Genomic DNA, 27,896 nt, shown 5'->3' with positions numbered 1-27,896 from the left:
ATTCCGTCTGGATCTTATGAAATTACCGATATCGAAACGTATATTTATAACGCATTAATCGATAAATATAATTCGATTCGAGATAATGAGTTCATCTTAAGACCCAACAACAATACGCTCAAGTGTGAAATCTTTAGTCAAGATCATGCTGTTACTTTCGAGAAAGATGACAGTCTCGGCAAAATATTGGGTTTCTCATCAAACAGAATATTGGTGCCAGGAAAAATGCATTCTTCGGACCAACCTGTAAACATTATAAAAGTATCGAGCCTACTTTTTGAATGCAACATTACCGAAGGAGCCTTTTACGAGGACAGACCTGCGCACACCGTTCTACATTTTCCGATAAGTGTTGATCCTGGTTTCTCTATTGACGAACGTCCTCATAATCCTATATACATACCAGTAAGCAATAGCATACGTGAAATTGCCAACATTACCGTTAGCGTACTCGATCAAGATTTAAGACCAGTCAACTTTAGAGGAGAGAAAAGTACACTTCATTTGGATTTTAAGGAAACGATATAGATGGGTTTAATTATAAAACAAAGCTCTACGCATCAATATCCATTAGTCTCACGCAAATCTTACAAGCGACGTGACGTGTCTGCTGTCAATAAAGCCTTTCTCGTTTCCATTGGATTACAGCTAAAAGATGTCAAAACGTCAATACATTCGACGACAGGTTCAGGAACCTCAACCACCTATTTTAGATCTGTACCAGAAACCTCAGTTCGACGATACTATTAGAAAAGAAGAATTTCGTACATATACACCTTACATCAAGTCATTTAATAATAGCGACGTTGTCGAGTTTATCATCAATCAATCAGATGCATTTTTTGCCATACACGAAACACTTTTGGAAATTAAAGGAAGTATAAAGAAAGTGGGTACTGGAACTGTTTCTCTTGCACCGAATGCTGGAGCCTTCTTGTTTGATACATGTACATACATCCAAAGTTCACACGACATGGAAATAGTTCGAGATCCTGGTGTAGTTAGCACTATTCGCAGTTTGTTGTGTTACACTCCTGACGATTCCAAGTATCTCAGTACTGCAGGATGGAACTATCCCAATAATCCACATTTATCGGGAGACAGCTTTAGTTTACTGATTCCGATAAAACATATTTTCAACATTTTCAACGATTACAATAAATTAACCTATGGTCGTCAAGTGTTTCGATTTGTTCGAGCACGTAATGATAGAGACAGTATTTTAGTGGAAGAACCTAATGCCACAACAACAACAACAGTGTCTTTAACTGTTACCAGCATGGAACTGAAGGTCAAACATGTCTTTCCGAATGACGATGTGAAAATTGACCTAATGACTCCGATTAAGAATAATACGCCGATAACCATACCTTTCCGTAAATGGGAACTTAATGAACTACCTTCACTTACGGCTGGATCCCGACGTGAGATATGGAGTGTAAAGACAACTTCAGCTGTTGAACGTCCACGCTATGTCATTGTAGCTTTTCAAACTTCTAAACGAGATGACATTCACGCCAATCCAACGTTATTCGATAACATTAAGGTGTCCAGCGTACGAGTGGTTATTAATGGTGAATATTGGCCTAACGAGAGAATGCAATTGGATTTTGCGAAAAATGATTATGCTATAGCTCACTACAACTATACCCAATTCTTTCCCAGTTATACTCATTCGTCAACAAAACATCCAATCTTGGATTATAATGCTTTTAAAAAATATGCTTTGTTTACTTTCGACTGCTCCAAACAGGATGATACGTCATTTAGATCGGGAACCGTTGATATTAAGTTGGAAATCGAAGCAGATGAAGGTTTTCCTGCAGGCACTCGAGCGTACTGTTTAATTGTCCACGACAGTCTACTCGAATACTTTCCTCTAACTGAAGTTATCAAAAATATCATTTAACTTGACTTATTCAATCATATCCAATTCAGTATACTATCAGCCATCATGAGGATCGCATTAGTTGACATTCAAGGATTCACCGTAGATGGGTGGTTTGTTCCCAAAGAACTCAGCATTGAAATTGGCTTTAAACATTGCCATTATATATTTAAACCTCCACAACCGTTTGCTACATTAAGTAATCAAGATAAGAAGACTGCTGTGTACTTGGAGAAAAACGTGCATGGTCTTCGGTATTCTAATGGAGATGTTAAATATTCAAAAATAAATAAAATACTGGAATCTAAGTTGTTGTATGCAGCTGACTACATCTACGTTCGCGGAGAACAACAAGCAGAATTTTTAAGATACAAATGTTATATGCTTGACGTCTGTCCCATAATTATTGATGTTTGCAAGTTTGATGATTCTCCATACTCCACTGGAGGCTTTGCTCCACATGAATACAACTGCCACGCTACTGGACTATTTTCCTGCTCCTCGATAAATGTGGATCACCTCCGTCAATGGCTGTGTAACAAAATATTACCTATATAAATTGGATTTTTTTTTTAATAAAAGATTAAAAGTTTTATTTTAGTTTTATTTTAACAGTTTTACATATTTATTTTAATGCAAGATGATTCGCATTTACGATTTACAAGAAATTTTTTAATGATATTAATCGCTATAAAGGCATTTATTACGAATATAATACTTAAGAGTATAATCGATAAACCATATTGATCGATGTCATCATTATTAGTTTTGTACCATTTTGAATCACTTTCGGTGTTATTTGGGGATATTAGCTTGATCTTATAGAATGCTCCTCCTGATTTTGGTATCGCTTTGAAAAATACTGGAAGCTGTCCATAATTCACCACTTCATGATCCATTAGAGTCCAGTTCGGTCGATTACAATCAGTTTTTTCATCATTAAAACATATCGCCTGGTTCTTAACGTTGTTTGGAACGTTTGTATAAAGGACATTGTTAACAATAGCTGTAAGGATGATGAATGAGGTTGTTAGTGGAGGCATCTTGTCGGTTGAATTCTTTTTAACGGGTATTGTGTTGTTTTTGGTAACTTTCTTTCTGACAAATTAAACTCTGCAAATCGTTTTTCAATTGCAGTTCTATCTTCGTACCACTGTATATCGGCTTTTAACTTTTGTATTTTTTCGTACAACTCTTCTAATCTACACCGTATGGAAGTCATCGATGAAATAAATGTCTTTCGCTCCAAAAGCCAATATAAATAATATTCTTAATCACCCCCACTACCCTGGTATAATAAATAGAAATAAATGTTTTAATCCTTTATTCAAAAATACTGTTATTTAATTCACTAATTGTATCTTCCTTATAATAATACAAATATTCCCTTAATGATAAACTTACAATACTAGTATCACAAGAAGCCTCACAAAATGAATATAAAATGTCTATTGGTTGTAAATCGTTTTTGAATGAAGTAGCAATTTTTAACGCATTGCAATAGTAATCTAAAAATCTCAGTCCTTCGAGAAAACGAATGCGTGGTAAAATTAACTTTTCATTTCCTTCAATAAGATTTTTAACATCTTTTTCAAATATCTGCAAAGTAACACCAAGTTTCTTAACATTGAGCCATTTAAGTTGATCTGTCGCTTGAGTTTCAATTGCTAACAATTCACAACATTCTGGATGTTCATCTTCACAATAGCATTGCAGAGGCATCAGGAAAAACTGATTATATTTACGATTAAGTTCATCGATGAATTGGATCCAATCACATATACCGAACGATATCTCATTATTCTCGCTGCTTAATTTAACACCTGGTCCAAATGATCGAGCTGAACTTAATCCAACTAATACTTTTAAATGCTCAAAATTATACAAAGTATTAAGCAGCATCATTTCACTTTTGGCTCTTACTTCCACACTGTTCATGTTGTAATGACTACGTTTTACGAAATAACGCTGTGAACATGAACACGTTTAATTATATCTTCTTACCTCTCCACACCTGCCTCTCCCACGCTAAAACTATGTTGCGCAATATTTCGTAAGACTATTCATTTATGCATCACATGCCGGGCTTAATTATTAACTTCCTGCCTCCATGAGAGAATATATTTTATCTTACATTAAATAATCGAATTGGAATGTGCACGTGTTTCCGGCTATATATCGTGATCGCGTGAGACATTTTTAATAGCCGGCGTATCCGATGATGTCATTATTCTCAGTAGCAAGATATATTTTATAAAGATTTCAACTGATCATGTAAAGTATAAATTGAAAAATAAACGAATTTTTGTTATTATGGTAATCGATAAAATATATACGAGGTAACTCGTAAAATATAAATTGAAAAAATTTAGAAGTTTTACGCTAATGGTTGTAGGTTTTAATTACAAAAAAATACGAGGAAAAATGGCTCTCTTTGTCTGTCATTCGTCTTCTTCTCTTTGTCAATTCATAGAACGCAGTCACCGACCAGCGATTGAACATCGTTCTCATTGGTTACGTTGGACGTGTAGCTTTGTTATTATTGGGGGGGCGTCTTTTCGGGAGGAATGGGGGGACTGGGAGCGTTTTTTCGGGGAATGGGGGGGACTGGGGGCGTCTTTTCGTTAATATTGTGGTACGACTCCACCATTAGTCGATGCACGTCTTTCTCATTGGCCGTTGATGCACACCATTGGCCTCCAACGTCACGAGGATGTCCACCATTGGTCGAGGACACGTTTCTGTGGCATCATTGGTCGAGGAAAACGTTCTAACGTCACGAGGAGGGTGTTACTATGTCACCATTGGTCCCTAATCGCTATACCGCCATTTCTATGTTGTTTATTCAAATTCTAAGCTGTCATTGGTCGCTGGGGGTGTTGCTATTCCCACCACTGACGCTGCTATGCTGCCATTGGTCAACGACACGTTCCGACGTCACGAGGACGTCCTTTATTGGTCAGCAAGACATTGGGGGACGTTCCTATGCCACCATTGGCCTGATATTCCCACCACTGACGCTGCTATGCTGTCATTGGTCGACGACACGTTCCGACGTCACGAGGACGTCCTCCATTGGTCAGCAAGACATTGGGGGACGTTCCTATGCCACCATTGGCCTGCTATTCCCACCACTGACGCTGCTATGCTGTCATTGGTCGACGACACGTTCCGACGTCACGAGGAGGGCGTTACTATGCCACCATTGGCCTGCTATTCCCACCACTGACGCTGCTATGCTGTCATTGGTCGACGACACGTTCCGACGTCACGAGGAGGGCGTTACTATGCCACCATTGGCCTGATATTCCCACTACTGACGCTGCTATGCTGTCATTGGTCGACGACACGTTCCGACGTCACGAGGAGGGCGTTACTATGTCACCATTGGTCCCTCATCGCTATACCGCCATTTCTATGATGTTTATTCAAATTCTGAGCTGTCATTGGTCGCTGGGGGTGTTGCTATTCCCACCACTGACGCTGCTATGCTGCCATTGGTCGACGACACGTTCCGACGTCACGAGGACGTCCACCATTGGTCAGCAAGACATGGGGGGACGTTCCTACGCCACCATTGGCCGAGGGGCGTGGTCTAGAGACACGAGGTACGTTCCTACGTCACCATTGGTCGAGGGGCGTGGCCTCGAGACCCTAGGCACGTTCCTACGTCACGAGGGGGGCGTGGCCTTGACCCATGAGGATACGTACGCTTGACGATCGACGTGTGACGTCACTTCCGCTCCAGAAGGAACTCTATCTATCTACTATAATATATCTACAAAAAAAATATTTCAACGCCTTCATGTTTTCAATATGATTACGGTTATTATGGTGAATATACATATATTACGGTTTTCCATCAGTTTTAATAGATTCTACACATTTTAATTCTCATCTTGCCAGAAGCGACATATAGATCCATAGATCAAGTTTCATCTATAAAAACAAACTTGTACAGTTTTTCATGTTTATATTTTTTATATAATCTCGAAGGTTCTGCTCTCTTCACAGCAATATGGGATTATAGCGTACCAGCTAACTCCAATAGTACGTATTTTTCCTGTAAAAGAAAATTGGATAACTGCTTAAAATGCCCTAATGTGGTCTGGATCATTGTATAAACGATAATGTATTGGCAAAAATAATAGGTAATGATATTATCAACCAACTGGATTGTAATTTTTGTCGTCAGTAGCTGTCGTTCTAAAAAATTTGTTCAAATGAAGTTGGCCGGTATGCGAATTAAGATATCTATATTATATTTGAAACATTATTTGATTAAAACATCTCATTTTTGGTGGTAAAAAAATATCTTAATTTGTCTGGACTACTGACTGCAGTTGAATTGAATTAACATATCGTATATTGAGTACCTGAATAATTAGCTATATAAGGTGTTTGTATCCGCAATTTGCGTTACAAATACCACAAAGCAATGTTATCCAGGTAAATATTGCATCTAATGTTTACCAAATCATCAAGTTTCAGTACACGAATCGGTATACGAAGTAATTTTGCTACTAAACCTAAATTGCCTTTGAATAATTATTAACGTTGATTCTCCGGGAGCGTTGAATCCAATTGCACTAATACTAGAGGCATAAAATCAATTTCCTAAGCGAGTTTCGCGAGAATACTTCGCAAATATATTTTATGTATTTTTTAATAGGTTATAAATGATTTTAAGCAGGTCAAATGGTTGTTGTGTGTGCTGTTATGCTATTCCCAAGTCTACGTTGTGACCTCTGGGCAATGATTGCAATGAATGATGAACAAATGTGTGTACGCTATGCAGTTAACCTTGGGAGGGGGTAGAGCTAGACCGCTAAAGTTACTATTATAAAGTTAAAACTGGATGTACATAACAACGACTACTTGGCAAACAAAAAAGGATTATGAATTTTGGCACCTGAAATACTAAAGGACTACTTAATAAAAAGTACAATGTTATAGACGAGCTAAGACACTTTCAAAAGAATTTTTCCTAAGGATGTTTGAGTTGAAATTGTTTTTATTTCATTCAAAAATTTCTATAATTTCCTTTGTTTTCATCTAAATTTTTGTACAATTATTTATGAACACAGCATTTTTGTTGATTCTTTTGTCGCAATATGGATCGACATCCCTAACTCTATAAGACTATAATATATTGTAAGAACTATAGGAATATTTTATTAAATTTTAGTTTTTATTACTATACTTACCTATGGTATAATAATATTGATATTAAAAAGAAGACACAAGCTAGCACATCAGCACGACCTACAATTCCAGTAACCTATAAATTAAAAAATGACAAAATTATTGTATTAGTCTTTAATTGATACCATAAAATAAATGATAATATCATAGTTTCTTTTTAACGTTAGAATATAAAACGATCCCGAACACAGTCCCAAATAGAGGACCTTTACCTTAAGCATTTTTAAATCTATGTCTCGACACTCAGACTTCTTTATTGGTTTAAAAACAAGGTTAAGGTCTGAGCCAATGTCAGTTCCTGGATAAATTTTTCTAGTAAACTGGCATTCCGAAATCTCTATTTGATTTTAATTGATTTAGAAAGTAGTCTGAGTCAATCTTACCGCCTCTGTGGGTGCGGATATTCATTAGGTTGGAAAAGTGTCTAGCATTTATAAGCTCATGATCGATTTAGTTATTTGTTAAGCTATTAGATGAGCAGCAACTCTTCTTCTTCTTCTTCTTCTTCTTCCTTTTTATAAGCAATTCTGCTTGTTCATTGGCGGATTAATACCCCTATGGAAGGTTGTCACTCCATCTTTTGCGCGGTCGTCCGATAGTTTTTCTGCCGATTGGTGACTTATCTCTTGTTATTTTGACGACCCGGGTTTCCTCTATTCTGCTTATGTGGTTATTCCATCGTTTTTTCTATTTTGTGTCCATTTATGGTTTACGGCATAGTCCTAGGCTTAAATAGGAGAAATTTAGAAAAAAATGAGTGAAATGACCGTTGATAATAGTTGATTGGATCCCCTGTTGCATGGTGACGAGAAAAATCACTAGAATTTTTATATTCGTAGCCGAATCAACAACTTAGCGAGTTCTGCGATTTTTAAATGGTTTATTTACTTTAATAAATGGTCAAAAAACTCATCAATTTTAATTTTAAAAAGAAATTAACAGAATATATTAAATATCTAACTAAATTATCAATACTTTATTTTATAATGTTTAGTTGTGTTATATCATTCATTTTGTACTTTATTGCTTATAAATTTATACAGGGTGTTTCAAAAAAAGGCAACCCCGTCTCTAGGGTAGGTAAAAAACTGAAAAATAATTGTAAAAATTTTTGTGACGAAATCCGTTTTCAAGATACAGGGCGTTGAAGAAAAAAAAATTTACGCATTTTTTACGATTTTGCCGAAACTACTGGCAACATTGTAATGCAATTTTATACGAATATGTTTTGTATGATACATCCCATGAATTTGTTTTTATATCTGATTCTCATAGAGGGCGCTAGTTACACGGATCGTACTAAGTATTAGCCAATATTACTTTTTTAAGAGTATAATTATTAATCAAAATTTCAAGTAAACTTAAACATCATTCAATTTTACACGAAAAAGGTACTTCTGGTAAAACTCGATACTGTGTACCGTTTTCGGAATATTTTGATTTGAAAATTATGAAGTAATAATTAATGCTGGTAGTAATGATAAAGTTCTAATAGGTATACCTGTATTTTATAAGTATGCCATGGAAATCTGACATTTATGGATTGTTATGACGATAAATCAACAATAATTAGAGTTTTGAAACCTTGCTATTTGTAAAATCAAATCAAAATGTACTCAAATGCTGAATACACTGACATGTTATTAACCTTAGGCGAATGTTTAGGATGTTCTAGTGCAGCTGTGACACGTTATGCAGAAAAGTTTCCTAGAAGAAACTTACCAAGTAAAAAAATATTTAGAGCCGTTGAACGACGTTGTCGAGAAATTGGAAATGTGAGACCAAATAAAATAAATTCTGGTAGACCAAGAACAACAAGAACAATTAATAAAGAAAATAATATTTTAAATTTACTTTATCAAGATCCAACAGTTAGCGTAAGGAATATAGCAAGACAAACAAATACTTCTTCTTCACGTACTTGGCGGATACTGAAAGAACAGCAATTACATCCTTATCATTACAGACAAGTCCAAGAGATCTTGCCAGATGATCTACCGGTTAGAGTGGATTTTTGTGAAACATTGCAACAAAGGACAGCCCACAATCCAAATTTTTTAAAATGCATTCTTTTTACGAACGAGGCCACCTTTACGCGACAAGGTATGTTTAACTCCCATAATGCACACTACTGGTGTGATGAGATTCCACGAGTCAAAAGAGTATCACATTACCAACACTTATTTAAAGTTAATGTTTGGGCAGCAACTTTAGGTAACAAATTAATAGGTTATCATATTCTACCTGAAAATTTAAATGGTGATATGTATCTTGATTTTTTAAACAATTCTTTATTCGAGATATTAGAAGATTTAACGCTAAACGAGCGAAGATCTTTATTTTTTATGCACGATGGAGCTCCACCACACTTTGATAGAAGGTGTCGTAATTGGTTGAGTAATCATTTTCCAAATCGATGGATTGGTAGAGGTGCAGAAGCTCCGATTCATTGGCCTCCTCGGACATGCGATTTTAACCCTTTGGACTACGCAGTTTGGTCGAATATTAAGGAAGAAGTCTATGCTACAGAGGTAAATTCAAGCCAAGAATTGGAAGAAAGAATTCAACGTCAATTTAATGACATCATAGCTGATCCCCTACCGTTTAGAAAGTTAATGGAATCTTTAGAAAAAAGAATAGACTTGTGTATTCGTGAAAACGGGCATTTTGACCACTTACTGTAATTGAATTTTATTTTATGTTCTTAGTCATTAATTTAATTTTCTTCATGTGGGTTTTGTTTAATTACTAACTATTTTAAACCAACATCAATTATTACTTCATAATTTTCAAATCAAAATATTCCGAAAACGGTACACAGTATCGAGTTTTACCAAGAGTACCTTTTCCGTGTAAAATTGAATGATGTTTAAGTTAACTTGAAATTTTGATTAATAATTATACTCTTAAAAAAGTTATATTGACTAATACTTAGTACGATCCCTGTAACTAGCGCCCTCTATGAGAATCAGATATAAAAATAAATTCATGGGATGTATCAGCTTCCAAAACATATTCGTATACAATTACATTACAATGTTGCCAGTAGTTTCGGCAAAATCGTAAAAAATGCGTAAATTTTTTTTCTTCAACGCCCTGTATCTTGATAACGGATGGCGTTACAAAAATTTTTACCGAACAAACCCCAATTATTTTTTAGTTTTTTACCTATCCTAGAGACGGGGTTACCTTTTTTTGAAATACCCTGTATAAGGATAATTGTTTTATTAATGATCCTACATGTATTTGCTGCTTGATAAGTTTGGTTTAAAAAAAAACTTACTTCCCAACCTATATACACCTTTCACTCTTTTTATTTTGAGCCAGCCGTGTTAGTATATTTAACTGAAAGTAACAGTTCACAATCTACTACAGAAAAAGTATATCTAAGTTGATTCTTCTTTACTAAAACAAGTATTTTTTACCATCGATTTCCATTAAAGAGACTCTTATCAATTATTTATTTAGCATAAAAAATCCCCCTATTTCTCCGACAATGTCTGGAGATAGCGTAGAGGAAAGCGTTTAAGTGGGATCTGATTTCGAAGGGATAACCATCCGGGATAGAAAAGGATGACCAGCAGGGATAAAAAGATGAGAGTGGGATAGATTTATAGGTGATTGATTACCGGTGAGGGTAGAAACACACTTCTGGCGATTCAGAGAAAGGAGGAAATTCAATCGAATCGAAAAGGATTATTGTTCCGGCTAAATGATGGATGTGCGACGACAAATTAGCTCGTGGTTTTAACCGCAGGTTTTGTACAAGGTTTATTTGGATTAAGAGGATGAACATAAATTGCGATTTGCTTTTGTTACCTGAAAATAATATATCTATAAGAGCATAATGTATTATATTTGGCAATTTTGTTTAATTTAATATTTTATCTTCAATATACTCTGCTTACGCATTCTTTTTTTTTTCGCGAAATTTAAGGGAGTGGTATGGGCGCAGTTCAATACAGTTGTTCAGAGCTGCAGCCAACAAAGTAAAGATTGCTGTGATGGTAGCCAACCTCCGATAGGAGACGGTACTGCAAGAAGAAGAAGACGCATTCTTTTATCTATCGAGTTTAAAATTTCCTACTGAATGGATTATCGCTTGATTTCAGGGTTATATTGAAAAATTTGTTTCGTGACAAGTGATGACCCTTGACAAAAAAAGAGTCTTTTGATCTGCACTGACAAGTCTGAGTTCAGCGCAGACTTTCCTCATATTTGACAACATCTAAATACCCACTACGATGTAAAATCGAAATTGATGGAAAAAAAATAAAGCAGGAAGCAAAGATTAGATGTCTGGGAATAAATATAACTAGCTACAGAGATGTTAAAGAAGAAATACGAAAACAAAGCTTAAAAGCCAATATGCGGTGGACTTTCTTAATGACACAATCTGGAAGAACAAACACCTAAGACAAGACACAAAAACAAGAAACTATAATATTGTTCTGAAGCTATTTTCTTGTGGCATTTTAAATTAATTTATATTTAAATGGGAATAAGCCACAATTAAAGGTTAAAGTACGTTTATTGACGTTTCAATTTCCACTTCGGAAATGAACGATTTGACTTTGAGAACGATTCCCGAAGTGGAAATTGAAACGTCAATAAACGTATTTTAACCTTTAATTGTGGCTTATTCCCATTTAAATATACATTAAGAAACTATAAAGCAGTAATTTACAATCTATCAACACGGCGTAAACAAAACCTGACACATCTAAAACGAGACGACTACTAGAAATAATAGAGATAAAAATACTTCAACAAATATCAGGGAAAAGTCTGTTGAATAGAGAGAGAAGCCATAAATATAGAGGACATAAATGGATGGGTGTCAAAACGGAAACAAGAGTGAAACGAACATTAGTAGAATGGCAGAGGATAGGATAGTATGAATAGCAGGAGATAAGTCACCAAATGGACGAACATGTATTTGCAAACCTAGAAAAAAATGTTGAGATAATTTAAACAATTTAGGAGGCTAATAAAGAAGAAGAAACAGGCTTTAAAGCCTACAAACAAGAAGAAAGAAGAAGAAGAAGTGTTGTGTACATGTTTAGTAGTCGCCATAATACTTAATCGACAGTTTCTTCGAAGGAAGTCCATAACTTTAAGAACGTTCAAGTCACTTTTTAAAGTTACAAGGCCTTCATGGCACTCGTCATCTCCAATATCCCTTTACCTCTACTTAAAACGTTTTAACATTAAAAATTATGGGTATAGGGTTGACAATTATCCCCTTAGAATATTAAAAACCCTTGGTATTGCCAAGCCAGATTAGTTTCGCTTTTTCTAGATGTTCAAAGAGAACTGATACCTAGGCAGCGGCAACACCCCTTAGAATGACATTCGGGCTTTTCAATTCATTGGAGCGAGGTGTATTACCTCGAGTTAAAAACAGAGATGGAGCCAGTCCATCGCGCTCCAATGCTCCAGACCATCCCTTTTCCCCTATAGCACTCTGATGCGCGATAGGGGCTCTCTTATTAGCCAGGTGCTTATCGTGTGGGAGTTCTGGGTACAAGAACTCCAACACGATATCAAAACTCGATGAGATTCGTTGCATTGTGCCGTTCGTCGGTTTCATGGTTCCGATAAGGCTTGCCTTTTGGATACCCGGCTAGCATTAGTGTGCTTCGTTTCGAATGTCAACTTATCTCCAGCCCCAGGAAAGTCTGCAGATAGTGCGCAGTCATTGTCTTTAAGGCAGTTTCGAGTTTCTCTTCTACTTCTTTAAAACTCTTTTCTTAAGCATGTATTGCAAAATTGTCAGCATAAAGGAAGTGCTTGGTCTCAGTCGGCGTGGGTGCTTCCTTGTGAAAGGCAATTCTTTTGACCTCATTTTTGATAGTGGTCAATGAGAGTATCGTACAATTTATGGAGAAATTTCTCGTGCCTTAATGTGTCATAGGTTGTTGTCAGATCTACGAAAGCAGCTCCTGCTAAAAGTTTATCTTCAAAGTCCTCTTTAACGCAATCTGTTAGTGTGAGAACTTGGCTAGTACAAGATTTGCTTGATCTGAATTTCCCTTATTGTAGAATAAGGTGCTTGGCAACTTTTTTTCCATTGCGGCCAGGAGTCTCTAGTACAGTTTGAAAAAGTAACACAGCTGGGCAATAGGTCTGTACTTCTGATTTTCTAGGTCTTTCCCTGGTTTTAACAATTATTTATTTTTTTTGATATTCTTCATGCTTTTGGATATTCGCAGATTTTAGCACTTGTTATAGAGCTGCAAGGTCCATTTTTTACTCCTTAGCCTAAGTACTTTGTTTGTTCACTGCATATATCATTCACACCTACAACTGTCATTTTACTAATAAACTTACTTCATCTTAACCGCCCTACATGTATAAGCCTACGTGATATTGGCCGTTTCTGTGGGCTAATTATGATTTTTATTATTTATTGAAATTGAAATATTTTTATACTCTTTGGTTTTTTTTCCAAATAAAGGCTATAGCGGGATAAAATGGTCAAAAGTGCCCCCGCACCGATCAGCACCGCGACTTATGCTTTCGATAAAGCATATAAAAACATGACTTCATGCAAATTTTTAGCTTCCCAGAGCCCATAGAACCTCTTAAATCTAAAAAAGAAGCTTTTTTCGACTTAATTTTTTTCTGGACGCAATTTTGCTTTAAAAAATCTGAAAAAATTCATGAAGATCTACCTTTTGAATATAAAATAGCCTAATTTTTTTTTTAATTTTTATATTGAAAATTAAGCTGCGGAAACATTATTGAAATTTTCAATAATTTCTTAGGTTATGTTTATGATTTTTGGTTTTTGTTCTTTTAAATGGCCAAGGCAGAATTTTCAATTTCTTAGCGGAAAGCATCAAAAAATCAAAAAAACCGTTTTTTTACCAATTTATTTGCACATAACCTCAAAACTCAGTTGATAATTGAACATTTTTTTCTCCACATTATCACATTCTTTTGTAAAAGTCCCCATTTAACCCTTTTATAAAGTTAGAATTCGAAAATACCACGTTTTTATCCTTTTCGCACTTTTTTTTACCTTACTTCAAAATCAAATAGTTAAATGTACGCTTTTCCATCTATTTTCTTACGGGCTATAAATCATCATTGTTAAAATAATCATTTTTTACTTACAAATTCTCAACTTGCTAAAAAAATCGTGTTTTTCTAATATTTTCCCACTTTATTGCTCATAACCTTAAAATCTAGTAGCTAAATGATCGAATTTCCTCGTATTTTTGATCACACCCTTCAAATTTTGTTATACCACTTGTCTTTTTTTTCTTCAATAGTCAAAATTTATTATTATCTCCTGTAACCCATCATTATTTTGATCACTATTCAAACACTAAAACTAAAATTCTTGATCTGGTGTTAACAAAAACAATATATAATTACATGCTCTAACATAGGCTAGGGTAGCGCCTTATACTTACTGCAATTTATATTAGTAAGTAAGCACAATTTAACTTTCACAAATCAACCTTAATTAACTCGCAACGGATTTTAAGACAAAGGAATGATATATCTCATAGGCGTGCTCTATCATTATCTAGTACCTTATTTATTTTGATAAACATTTGGCACTAGACTATAATATGTAGGCAATATGGATTATCAGCTAAGGCTTGCGCACCAAAAGGTGATATGCGATTAAAAGCGATAAAAACAATTGTTAAGGAAGATTCAATCATAGAGCTATAGGTTTTTATCAAGTTTTGACTATTTAAGAAAAAAAGACAAGTGGAATAACAAAATTAAAGGGTGCGATCAAAAATACGCGAAAATTCGATCATTTAGCTACCAGATTTTACGGTTATGGGCCAATAAAGTGGGAATATATTAAAAAAACACGATTTTTTTCGCAATTTTAAAATTTTTAAGGTAAAAATAATAATTATTTTAACAATGATAATTCATAGCCCGTAAGAAAATTGATGGAAAAGCATACATCTAACTATTTGATTTTGAGGTAAGGTAAAAAAAGTGCGAAAAGGATAAAAACGTGGTATTTTCGAATTCTAACTTTATAAAAGGGTTAAATGGGGACTTTTACAAAAGAATGTGATAATGTGGAGAAAAAAATGTTCAATTATCAACTGAGTTTTGAGGTTATGTGCAAATAAATTGGTAAAAAAACGGTTTTTTTGATTTTTGATGCTTTCCGCTAAGAAATTGAAAATTCTGCCTTGGCCATTTAAAAGAACAAAAAAAGCACATAAAAAATTAGTATTTAAAACTAAGCCAAAAATCATAAACATAACCTAAGAAATTATTGAAAATTTCAATAATGTTTCTGCAGCTTAATTTTCAATATAAAAATTAAAAAAAAAATAGGCTATTTTGTATTCAAAAGGTAGATCTTCATGAATTTTTTCAGATTTTTTAAAGCAAAATTGCGTCTAGAAAAAAATAAAGTCAAAAAAAGCTTCTTTTTTAGATTTAAGAGGTTCTATGGGCTCTGGAAAGCTAAAAATTTGTATGAAGTCATGTTTATATACTTTATTGAAAGCACAAGTCGCAGTGCTGATCGGTGCGGGGGCACTTTTGACCATCTTATCCCGCTATAGCCTTTGACGATAATTAACATTTTTTTGTGTAAAATATCACTATTTTTGGAGATATTAAGTGTATCCATTTCATAGGATTTTAAGTTGTCAATTGCTGCTACCAACCCAAAGGATCAACATAAATATTGTTTTTTATTTGATCAGTTGAACTGTTCGTGTCACGGTGGAAAAAAGCTTCTAGAAAATTATTGCTCCAAATATTTCAATATTTTTTCATAGAAATTTAGTCTGTTAGTATAAAATAAACATTCCTAAAATTAACTTTTCTTTGTTCTATACATTTTTATATTCATTGCAATTTCTCGTAATTATTTCTGAATAAAAAAAACGTATTTTCTAATCTACATTTGTTAAAATTCCTTTCTAAGTAATCTAGATAATATCGTTTTACATCAAAGTAGAAAAGAAACGTTTAGCATTATATCATTCCCGGTAAAACAGCTACCTCACTCCGGAGTAATACATTTACTTGTAAAAGTGTTTCTTGTCAGGACATTTATTCCAACAGAATGACTTGCACGTCCCGAAGCAATGTCTTTAAATATTCCTGAGAAGACAGGAGTATAATCTACCCTGCGAACGTTAAGTGGAGTGTCAATGAGGAATTGGGTCCCAATTCCTTTATTTGTACATACCATCTGTAAAAGTTAAGAATATTTGGAACCATGGGCGGGAATATTTGCCTTAAACGGAGGGGTTTGTGTATATAACGTACGTACGTGAAAGTTCTAAGACAAATTATTTGCTTTCAAGGCACACCAACGTATTGCGGTTATGTTAGCACCAATGATTATTACAAAAATATTTATTTTACATTAATTATATTAATTTTTATAGTTTATTGCAGGGCTTCCTAAACTGTGCGTTGTCTCACGGGCGTCGCATGTCAGCGCGGGCTTTAATATAGAAAATATATTTATTTGAATTTAAATGAATATAAAATATAAATTAAATAAAAAATATAACATCAAGTCGATAGACCTTTGAAGTATCCGAAATTATTCAAAAAATGGTTAAATCCAAAAATTATCCGATGGTTCACGAAATTATCCGAAAATCGGATAATTATACGGACATTAGCAACACTGGACTCGAGTGAGCCCAGGGCGCATTCTGTTTCGCTGGTCGGCTCCCCTCCCCCGTGTTCTCTACTGTCACGCGTGTTTGTTGTCATTTAGTTAGTCAAGCTTTTGTTTTGTTTTATTACGCACGTGTAGTTTTCTGCTATTAATAATGGATATTTATATTCAAAAGAATAGAAAACGAAGTAAAAAATCACTCGAGAGCAGTAACATCAGACCACGGCTTTGGTTTCAAGACTATCAATTCTATCAAAGCCATCGAGTTAGAATCTATGGAGAAGCTATGAGCATATTAACGTGTGTATTAAAAACGGCGTAGGTAGGCGTGGCTAACTGTGAAACCAATATGGCGGTGGGATCATGGCCGGACTCAATAATATTAAAACTACTATAAAAATATGAGTAATTATTCAGGAGATTTAATCATAATCTACAAAGTGCAATACATTTTTAATAAACTATGATTTATTTATCCCGCGGTAAACACAAAAAACACGATATATTATACATAAAGATAAATTAATACAGTCAAATACTATTAATTTATTCTCTGAAGTACGGGCCATTCCTTTGTTTACATATTTGTATACTAACCTGTAGAACGTTATTCCTGAAGATTTTTTATTAATATTGCTTCTGCCACTGCAACTACGTTGAAAACAAGAAACCATTATTATGCACTATCACAATATATTATTACAGTTTCTATAAAAGTATTATAAAACTAAAAATATTCGAAAAATAACAAACGTAAATAAACATATACGATCTGTCAAAAGTGGCAAAACAATATGGCCGAAGTGAGGTCGTTTTTAGTCACGTGATGCCCTCTCCATAGATTCTAACTCGATGATCAAAGCATTGCTCGCCTCTTACATGGTAGCTTACCGTGTTGCCAAATGTAAAAACCACATACGATCCCTGAGAAACTGATCTTACCTGCAGCGGTTAATATGGTAACAGTGATGATTGGAGAATCGGCAGCTAAAGAAATAAAAAATGTACCTCTTTCAAACAACATTGTTAGTCGCCGTATTACGACACGGCAGAAGATATTATTAAGCAAATTATGGGGAAACTTCAGCTTTATTTGCCATTCAACTGGACGACGTGACTGATAGTAATTTTTTTTTATTTGCAATTAAGGCGCATCAACCTAAGTGGTTATTAGCGCCGCTTGGTGTTACAATTTTTTTACCTTTTTGGATATATAATATATACAGATTTCGACATTCATAGATTTTAACATACACAAATCTAAGTTAAATCAAGTACATTGGTTAATAGAAGATTACACATTTATTTGTAGATGCACTGATGTTTAAATTTGGTTGTATATTGCTATTGATTTTAGAAAACTTAAAACAGACGAATATACACAGTTTTCTTCTAGACACTCTTAGACTTTTTCCTTTCATTTGAATATGCAAGGCATTCGATTAAGCAACGTTGGACACTTAAACTGTTAAAACATTTACCGCACATTGGATGAACACTTTTAGTAATATGGTATTCATGTGTTAAGCGTGTATGTCCTAATCTCAGTCTGTTTATTATAATTTGGTCTTTCCTGTTCCTACACATATTCTTCCATCTTGTAACTGTTGTTTTTATGTCTCGTAGTTTTTGTTGAGATTGATTCCATTCTTGAAGCCACCGTTCTTTCAATGTCGAGTTAATCCAGTGATGAAAATCTTTCTTATAGGTAGATTCTATCAAGTCTTCGTTGTTGTGAATATATGCGGCAGCATATACTCTTTCATTACCATATATACCTATATCTGACGGAATCTACATAAATTTTACAATCGCATTCTTTTGCTGAAGTTGGTATAAATGGTTCTTTATCAGTCGCAGCAATGGATGAGTTAAAGGTAAATGAGTTAGAGGTAAATGGTGAGTAAACTACTCATGGAACTTAAGGAATCTGTTATTATTAGGCACCTTTTTAAGTTGGCGTTCAGTGCATATTATTATGCTTTGTAGATTGCGAATAGTTCTCGTGTATATACTGTGCTAAAATTTGAGATTATGTATAAAGCAGTGTATCCCACTCCTTTTTCTGATTTGGAGGCATCAGTATAAATATGTTAGTAATTCTGGTACTTATCAATCTTACTGTAAAATTGTTTAACCATAGAGGAAGCATTAAGTTGATTACTAGTCTTTGTTAAACTTAAGTCTAGGAAGGGTTTTCTGACCATCCAAGGAGGAGAAGCGTGGTTTGGTATATTTTAGGGAAGACAATATTATTTCTGGTCATGTATCTATTAAGTCTTTCATAAAAAGGGGGTTTAGATCTTTTTTTTTGTTAAGATATGTTGTGTGGAAACGAGAAGCAAAGACATTGTTTCTGACGGGATTTTCAATATTTGCTGAAACGTTTGCCGCATATGCTAGGCTAAGATATTGTCTTCTTAATTCCAGAGGTATTTCTCCTACTAAACATAGTAAGCTATCTGTAGGTGTGCTAAAAAAAGTTCCTTAAGCTATTCTTACAGCAGCATTTTGGATTGTTTGCAACTCTTTTAAAAGTGATTGACTAGTAGACTCATACACTATTGAACCGTAATCGACTTTAGATCTAATAAGGCTTTTATATACTGTCAATAAGATATCTTGATCACATCCCCAATTTTTAGAAGATAGAACTTTCATTATGTTCAAATATTGTTGACAAGATGTTTTAAGATGATAAATATGTTGCTTAAAATTAAAAGGTTTGTCAAAATTAATTCCAAGGAATTTGATATAATCCAAATATTCTATTTTTGTATTAAAGATTGTAAGTTCTGGACTACTAACATTGCGATTTCTGGTGAAATGGATACATTTACTTATGTTGGAACAAAATTTCATTCCAGATTTCATTGACCATTTTTCTAATGCAGAAATAGTATCTTGTAAGGTTTGTTTAATTAGTTCTATGTTTCTTTCTTTACGATAAATTATGAAATCATCTGCGTATAGCCTACTCTTTACTGGTGGAGAATCGTTTTCCAAAATAGTTTTAATAGCAATAAGAAAAAGAGTAACACTAATAGATGATCCTTGAGTGGTTCCATGTTCCTGTATTCTTGTTTTAGAAATGAAATCATCTACTTTTACTTGAAAGCTTCGGTTTTTTAAAAAGTTAGCGATGAAGTTTAGCATATTTCCTTGTATACCTAATTTCTGTAAAGTTTAAATTATTCCATGGCGCCAAACTGTAGACTGATAGTAATGATGACGCTCAATTGATATGTTATGTACGGTACATACAAGAAATAAATATATGTGAGGATTTGTTATTTTGCAGAAAAATATGTGAAAGTTGTAAAGCTACTGATTTATTCGAGATTTTAAACTCATATATGACTGAAAATACTATTAACTGGGAAAACTGTGTAGGCGTGTGTACGGATACACAGTAGGCGTGTGTACCTTTGTGCGCACCAAGACTCGAAGTGTAAAATGGACACATTGTGTCATACATAGAGAGGACTTAGCAGCAAAGAACGTTACATCTGAATTAAGTGTTGTGATGGATAGCATTATTAAAGTGGTGAACTACATTAAAACACGACCCGTGAAATCAAGACTTTTCCATAAACTTTGTGAAGAAATAGGGGCCGAGCACACCTCTTTAATTTATTATTGCAACTCTCTTTGGCTGTCCAAAGGCAACGTACTCGCACTTGTATAAATGAATTTTATACGTATCTACATACAGAATCACATGATGATGCTCAAAACTTTATTAGTTCAGAGTTTTTTAATAAAATTAGTATATCTTTGTAACATATTTAACAAATTAAATGATCTGAATAAGTCTTTGCAGGGAAACAATACTCATATCCTGCAATTGGCAGATAAAATTACTGGGTTTGAGAAAAAGTTGCTCTTATGGACAAGAAAATTAGAAGTTTCCCTGCTTTACAAGGTATTCTACAAGAAAAATCGGTAGAAATCCAGGATTTCTCTTAAAAAAATATATTTACTCAATACATGTTATCATTGAGCGAACACTGAGAAATATTTTCCCAAAGATATAGAGCAATTTGACAAGATCAGAAACCCTCTTCTGTCATCCACGCCATCGACACTATTAACAGAGGAAGAAGAACAACTAATAGAATTGTCCTGTGATTCCAGTCTAAAACTTCAATACAACAAGGATGAACTGTTTGAATTTTGGAGCTCACTTTCTTATGAATATCACCCCATCAGCACTGCGGCATTAAAGGTTTTATTACCATTTGCGACTTTGTACTTGTGCGAAACGGGCTTTTCTGCAGTTGCAGTAATTAAAAACAAGTTCAGGTCAAACATACTACTACTACTAAGGATTTCCACAGTTTTCACTGTCTTCCTTCACTCAACCGTTTTCTCCAATTTTCCCTGTCATTCCAGTCTCCATCTCGCAGGGTTCTTTTCTCCATAGCCTCGTCGATTTCATCTCTGAATGACCTTCGGGGTCTTCCTCTCTTTCTTCTTCCAATCGGGCTCCATTCTGTGATTTTGTTTATCCAGCGTCCTCTGTCCGCTTTTCTGACGTGGCCGTACCAGGATAGTCTCTTCTCCTCTATATAGTTGATTATGTCTGATTGCACTCCCATTCTCCGCTTAATCTCTGCGTTTTCAATTCTGTCTCTTTTTGTAAGTCTACAGCTTCTCCTCAGGAACTCCATTTCTACTGCTCTTATTCTACCTCTATTTCTCTTGTTTATTGTCCAGTTTTCGGACCCATATGTCAGGATACTTCTTGTCAGGGTGTTATATATTCTCTTTTTTGTCTTTATCGTAATGTTCTTATCCCACAACACTGAGTTTAGTTGTCTTATACAGTTTCTTGTTTGTCTCAGTCTGTTGTTTATATCTTCCTTCTGTTGTTCCCTGGTTCGATATTATGGTTCCTAAATACTTGAATTTATCTGTTCCATTTATTTATCTTCCCTCGTCTATCTCTAGGTTTCTCATATCCTTGTTTTCTGTTGTTAGGTATTCGGTTTTCTCTAAGTTTATTTCCATTCCGTTGTTTTTATATTCTTCTTCTAGTTTTCTGAGCATAAAGCTGAGATCTTCTTCATCTTGTGCGATGACTACTTGATCGTCAGCAAAACTTAAGGTGTATAGGTATTCGTCTCTTACTGGTATGCCCATTCCTTCGCACTTTCTCCTCCATGGTTTGAGTGTCTTTTCCAAAAATATTTTAAACAGAGTAGGGGACGTAGCACAGCCTTGTAGAAGTCCTTTTGTCGTCTTAAATGGATTGTAGGCTTTATTTCCACATTTAATAGCTACTTTGTTTTCTTTGTATAGTGCTTTAACTGCTTTTATTAGTGTTTGTCGGATTCCGAGATCATTCATTGCTTCCCATAATTTGACTCTAGGTATTGAGTCATATGCTTTCTTTAGATCAACAAAGGCCAGATGGACCGGTCTACCTTTTGCCATTTTCTTTTCTATCAGTTGTTCTAATGTGTACGTATGATCTAGGCATGATTTTCCTACTGTGAACCCTGCTTGGTCTTCTCCAATTTTTCCTATTATTTCAGTTTCTAGTTTTTCTTTAATAATTTTCCCGTAAAGTCTACCTACCGATGATATTATACTAATTCCTCTATAGTTTTCACATTTTTTCCTGTTTCCTTTCTTATGTATGGATGTGATGTATGCTTGTGTCCATTCCGCAGGTATTTCTTCTCCATTTAGTCCTCTTTCGAACATTCTATGTAGCATGCGGAATAACTTTTCCGTTCCGTTTTTAATTAGTTCGTTTGGTATTCCTCCGGGTCCTTTGGCTTTTTTGTTCTTCAATGTCTTGATTGATTGCTCTCTTAACTTCTGCCAGGCTTATTTCTATCTGGTCGTATGCCCCATTTCCTGCATGTTCTATATTCTCTTCCTGAAATTGGGGACGGTTTTCTGTAAGTAGTTCTACGTAGTATTCTTGCCACTCGTTTTCACTAATTTTGCCGATCTGGATTTTCTCTGTCTTATTTCGTTGAAGTGCTTTTAATATTCGCCATGATTCTGAATTTCTCGTTCCTCCGATATGTCGTTCTATCTTTGTGCATGCTTGTTCCCATCGTTCGTTCTTTTCATTTGTTACTCTTTTCTTTACCTCTCTGTTTTTCGCTCTATATAGGTCTAAGTCTTCCTGTTTTTTGGTGTTTAGGTATTTTATGTGTAGTTTTTTCTTTTCTTTTATGCATTTCAATGTGTCTTCCCTTAATTTGATATTCTGATGGGTGTTCCTTTGGTCGTCTTCTCCAAGAGCTTCGAAGGCCGCTAAAATCAGGCAGGTTTTTATGTGTTCATGCATTTCATCTAACGTGTCATATCTGAATTCTTCTAGTTTTTGGTCTAGTCTTCTTTTGTATAAATCTTTTATTGATTCTTCCTGCAATAGATGTAATTTGAGCCTCTTTTCGTTTATTGTCGTTCCCGTTGTAACAATCGATGTATGTTTTTGTTTTGTCCAGATATAGGGGAATTCCATCCATGCCACCACAAGTTTGTGATCTGTTCCACACTCTGCCCCTCTTTTCACTCTGATGTCTTTCACTTTGATGGAGCTTTTGTGGTTCATGATAATGTAGTCAATAATGGATCTTAGTTTTCTTGTCTCTTGAGTCCATGTGTACTTATGTATATTTTTGTGTTTGTAAAATCCGTCAAACATAAACTTAGAAAAAGCAATGAGAGTTTTTAAAAAACAAAGAGAAAAAAAAATTCCAAACAGGAGCTCCAGTTTCATCAGCTGTGCTACTCAAAAAAGCAAGCACATCTCTCACATTAACCAGCCAGTTACATAAATAAATATCCCTTTTCATTTTTGTGCCTATGTTTTGATTTCGTTTTTAATTTCTAATAAAAAAAAAATATTCAAATAGTATTTTTGTTTTGTTATAACTATAACCTGTTACTAGGCTAGTACTAAAATTGGTAAGTAATATTGGTGGTTGGGTTAAGGGGACGTCGCAAAAAAATAGCAAAGTCCCAAGGGCGTCACAGTACGAATAAGTTTGGGAAGCCCTGGTTTATTGTTGAATTTTATTGATTCATTGATGAAATTGAATCTAATATATAGTGGTCGGAATATGTGCCATGTCACTGTTGCAATATATTAATATTCTCCACTTGACCTTATAATTTGTCACCCCATGTCCACAACGTGCCTGGTTCGTCGTGATTTTGGTCCGTCCAACCTTTTAATTTGATGGTTCACAGTATTTGTAATTTTTTTACTACAATTAACAATTTATAGAGCTAGTTTTAAATGCAATGGTGAGCAGCTCCAAAAATACTTTATATGTTGTGTCTTATTTACCTATAGTAAACGATAATTATTTATTGAAACGCCACTGTTTCGTTATATTGGACATTACTGTTAGAAAAATTCTTGCCACTGCATTTTGGCAGCTATAGCCAGGTAAGTCAAATGGTGAGGGTACCACCTTGCATCGACGATTTGTATTCTTACCTTCTTGATAGTTTATAAGAAAAAATCGATCGTCGACTTGTCCCACATTCCAAATATTTACTTTACACTACTATTATGTTAAATAATAATGGTATACATACCGCTTCCGTGTGTATGGGGTGTACTGCAAAAATTAATCCAGCAATAGCTGAGAACGGAGGTCGTAAAGAAGCTACACGAATACACAGTCTTGTAAATAGTACTGAGGCCAGTGCGTGAAGTAGAACATTTGTTAAATGAAAACACAGTGGCTTTAATCCAAACAGCTGGTAGTTCCATCTGCAAAAAACAAACAAATTATTGTCAAATAAAATACGTAGCATTAAATTACATGGAAATACCTATAAATTTCAACTGGCCAGCAGGACCCATTCGCTGGCTCTCCTTGTATAAGTTTTTATCTACCCGACATATTGTCTATTTTTATTTTTGAACCTGCTGCTCTAAACAAATCAATCTATTTGCACTGATATCAATCACGTAGATTCTTCAACTAAGAATTCTGCCTTCGCCCAACAGATCTTCATTAAATCTTCGTGTAGTAGTAATTAGTCCTGTTTCTTTACCATCCACTTTCAGTACTTCTTTATTTGTAATGCTAGGAAGATTTTGACACTAAGGAGTAGGCAGATTGAGACCTCAGTGCCGTTTGATGGTTCTCGTATTTCTGTAAAACAAGATACTGGTACGTCACGAGTGAGGGGCGTAGTAAGCAGATTGACTCCCCGAATTCCATATATTGCGTTTTTATTTGGTTTATTGTTAATCCGTATCTTTTCGCTTCTTCTTCAAATTTCTGGAAAACTTTTTCTAGTAATTTTTTCGTTCTCCCTGGTATCACATCATTCGCGTATGCTATGCACTATTCCCTGCTATTCAAATGGTCCTTTGTGTGCTCGTATTTGATCTTTTTACGATGGTTAGAGGAAACGGGTGTTTTAGGGCCTATTTCTATAGGTTCGGAAAGGCTGACATAAATGAATGTCTATACTGTGGACACTTGGACATTGTGACACATACGATGTTAGATTGCAACAGATGGTTAGCAGAAAGGAACAGAATTTAAAGAGAGACAGGTGTGAATTTTGTTACAGTGAGAGAAATGATTGAGATAATGATTGAAAATAAATCAGGTTGGACTAGCATACACAACTATATCTGTGCAGTGATCATGAAAAAAGAAGAGAAAGGGAAAAAACAGCTGGACCAACGGCAAAGGAAAGAGTAAAAGATGCTGGAAGTTGAAGCTAGAAAATTGGGTAAGACTGTATGGGTTATAATACTTGAGTCAGACTGTGGGGAAGGAGGAAATGCCCGTCTAGGAGTGATGCCGTTCTAGGAGCGATGGAGCCTGGAACGAGACAGCGAACCTCCTTGCTGATGAATGGAGTGTGGATGTAGATGAATGAAGAGTGAATGAATGAAAGTAGTGCTTCGGAAGTGATGCCGGCCTTACAGCGGCCATTCCGCTTCCGGATCGCTGGATGACAGAGCAGGGTTTGGTTTAGCAGGTAGGCGTTTGGAGTAGACTTGGCGACGAGAGGGCATTTTAAAGTACCTCGGAAACTATCGCCGGGAGTACGAAGAACGAATCCTGCACTAAGATCAGTCAGGCGGCGTCCTGGACTGAGATGTCTTTTAAAGATTTCAGACCCCACTCTATAGAGCCGAAAAAAGGCTTCAATTTCTATGGCTTCTCGGATAATTCGTGGTTTATAGAAGCGGATGGGGGCAATGGTTCTGGAGTTTTCAAAATTAATTTTGTGAACAATATGAAGATGCTGTTGACCTAGAGCTGGAACCGAGTCGGAATTGCGAACAGAAATTTAATGTTCATTAATCCTATTTTGAATTTTACTATTCGTTTGGTCTATATAGTATCGGGGGTAGTCTGCACAAATAATTTCATAAACTCCGTGTCATTCATTTGGAATTTCGTTCTTGATTGATCGGACAAGGGACTAAAGTTTTTGTTGGGGACTAACTATTATTTTTACTTCTCTTGATTTTAGAATTTTATCGATTTTGTCAGTAACACCTTTGATGTAAGAAAGAAAAGCGTCGAGAAACAATAGAGATGAATCAATTCTCACCTCCATCGTGAACTGGATACTAGGATGTATACCATTTACATGGGTTTAAAAAGATACCAAAGCATCTCTGCCATGGGGCCAAATGACGAATGTACATATCGCAGCACACATATGGGTTTGAGCATTGATATGGATAGTCCTCGGGTCTCGAAGTCTTCCATAAAGATATTGGCAATTACTGGAGATAGTGGGGAGTCCATTGGGGCACCATTTATTTGTCTGTAGAATTGATTTTGGAAGATGAAATAAGTGTTGAACATACAATGTTTAATAAGAGATAAGTGGTCTTGTAGGATACTGTACTTAGTTTTCAGAATGATTAGAGTTTCGTCTGTAGGAATGTTTGTTCAATTGTGAAGCGATATCGAAACTTACTAGAATGTCTGACGGTGAGGAAGGAAGGCAATGCCACCGTCATCCTAAACACTTCTTCTTATATTAATAAACTCTTAAATCTCATAAACACATTCACCATATAATCGCTATGGATAATAAACAAAACATAACCACAACAAATTTTTATTTAAATATGATATGGAATACTGAATCAAGATTCGATAAACTCTAGAAAAAATAAAAATAAATACCGATAATGCATTACTTGTATCTGCAGCAAATAAATAATCTGTAGATGAACCCTTAATAAGTAAGGATTTATAAAAAGTTTATTTTATTGAAAACACATACCGTCTATTTTTCCCATCTACCACCCTATCTTACAAGTATTGTTTTTCCATGAAAATAATTTAAAAAGTATAAATATGTCGCACAGTATATATATCATTAACCTCGGAAATGATGTGCCGAGAATGTATATTTTCTCTGTATTATATTTTGTAGCAACTTTAGAAAAGACTATTGACTTTTCCTATTCAATTTACTTTATGAATTCCTTAGCATACTTCCCTAATAATAAGTTGTCGGTTTAACAGCCACTTTCTTTATGTTGATCAAAATCATCCATCATTTTGAGCCAGAAATGAGCCGATCTATCATAATCTATATACATTTTATTAATCGTGCTTTGTAGGCAATCTTTGTTGTGACTGTAGACTCGCTTATTTCGAAAATAAGTTATGCTTTTCAGCTTTAATTGATTTGCATGCTACGAATTCCGATAGAAATAATAATGGGTAAAAGTAATAAATTTCCAAAAAAAATTTATTGTTCTGGAAAAAGGTGAAAAAATCAGAATTTAAAAATATCAGCCCAATATTTTTCACCCTAAAGATTGGAACAATATGTAATTTCCACGGCGAGAAGAAGAAATTTCTTTTCATGTAAGCTAATTTGCAAAAAAATACTACACATAGGAAAGTCTCGGCGGATGTAACGAAAGTCGTGTGGTTAAAAATTCACAGCATCAGTTTAAAAAAATATTATTCTTGTATTATTAATTTTAAATATGGTGTAAGTGATCTTCATCAATTTCAAAAATTTAATATTGAAAAAAGGAATATACCAAAGGATCGTTTGAAGGATAAATTACCAATTTTATATTCTGATGGAAATGTTAAAACTCCAGCCAAAAAATAACACCTATTGCAATTGACTAAGTTTATTCCACCGATCTATCATGACTTTTATAAAGATCTCAAATGC

The 27,896-nt window shown here is 34.8% G+C and overlaps 1 protein-coding gene across 1 annotated transcript in view; it reads right to left on the bottom strand.

The window, feature by feature from the left end:
• LOC140439045 (protein O-mannosyl-transferase TMTC1-like) overlaps positions 1–27,896 on the bottom strand; it is a 79,356-nt gene that overhangs the window by 35,526 nt on the left and 15,934 nt on the right. The window contains exons 3-4 of the mRNA XM_072528687.1: positions 24,303–24,480; positions 7,096–7,169 (exon numbers count right to left, since the gene is read on the bottom strand). Of these exons, the coding sequence (XP_072384788.1) occupies positions 7,096–7,169; positions 24,303–24,480 (252 nt within the window). The remainder of the gene's footprint in view (positions 1–7,095; positions 7,170–24,302; positions 24,481–27,896) is intronic.

The sequence above is a fragment of the Diabrotica undecimpunctata genome, chromosome 4, assembly GCF_040954645.1.
Source record: "Diabrotica undecimpunctata isolate CICGRU chromosome 4, icDiaUnde3, whole genome shotgun sequence".
Lineage (NCBI taxonomy): Eukaryota > Metazoa > Arthropoda > Insecta > Coleoptera > Chrysomelidae > Diabrotica > Diabrotica undecimpunctata.
The sequence above is the reverse complement of the archived record's forward strand: the minus strand, read 5'-3'. Positions and strand labels throughout refer to the sequence as shown.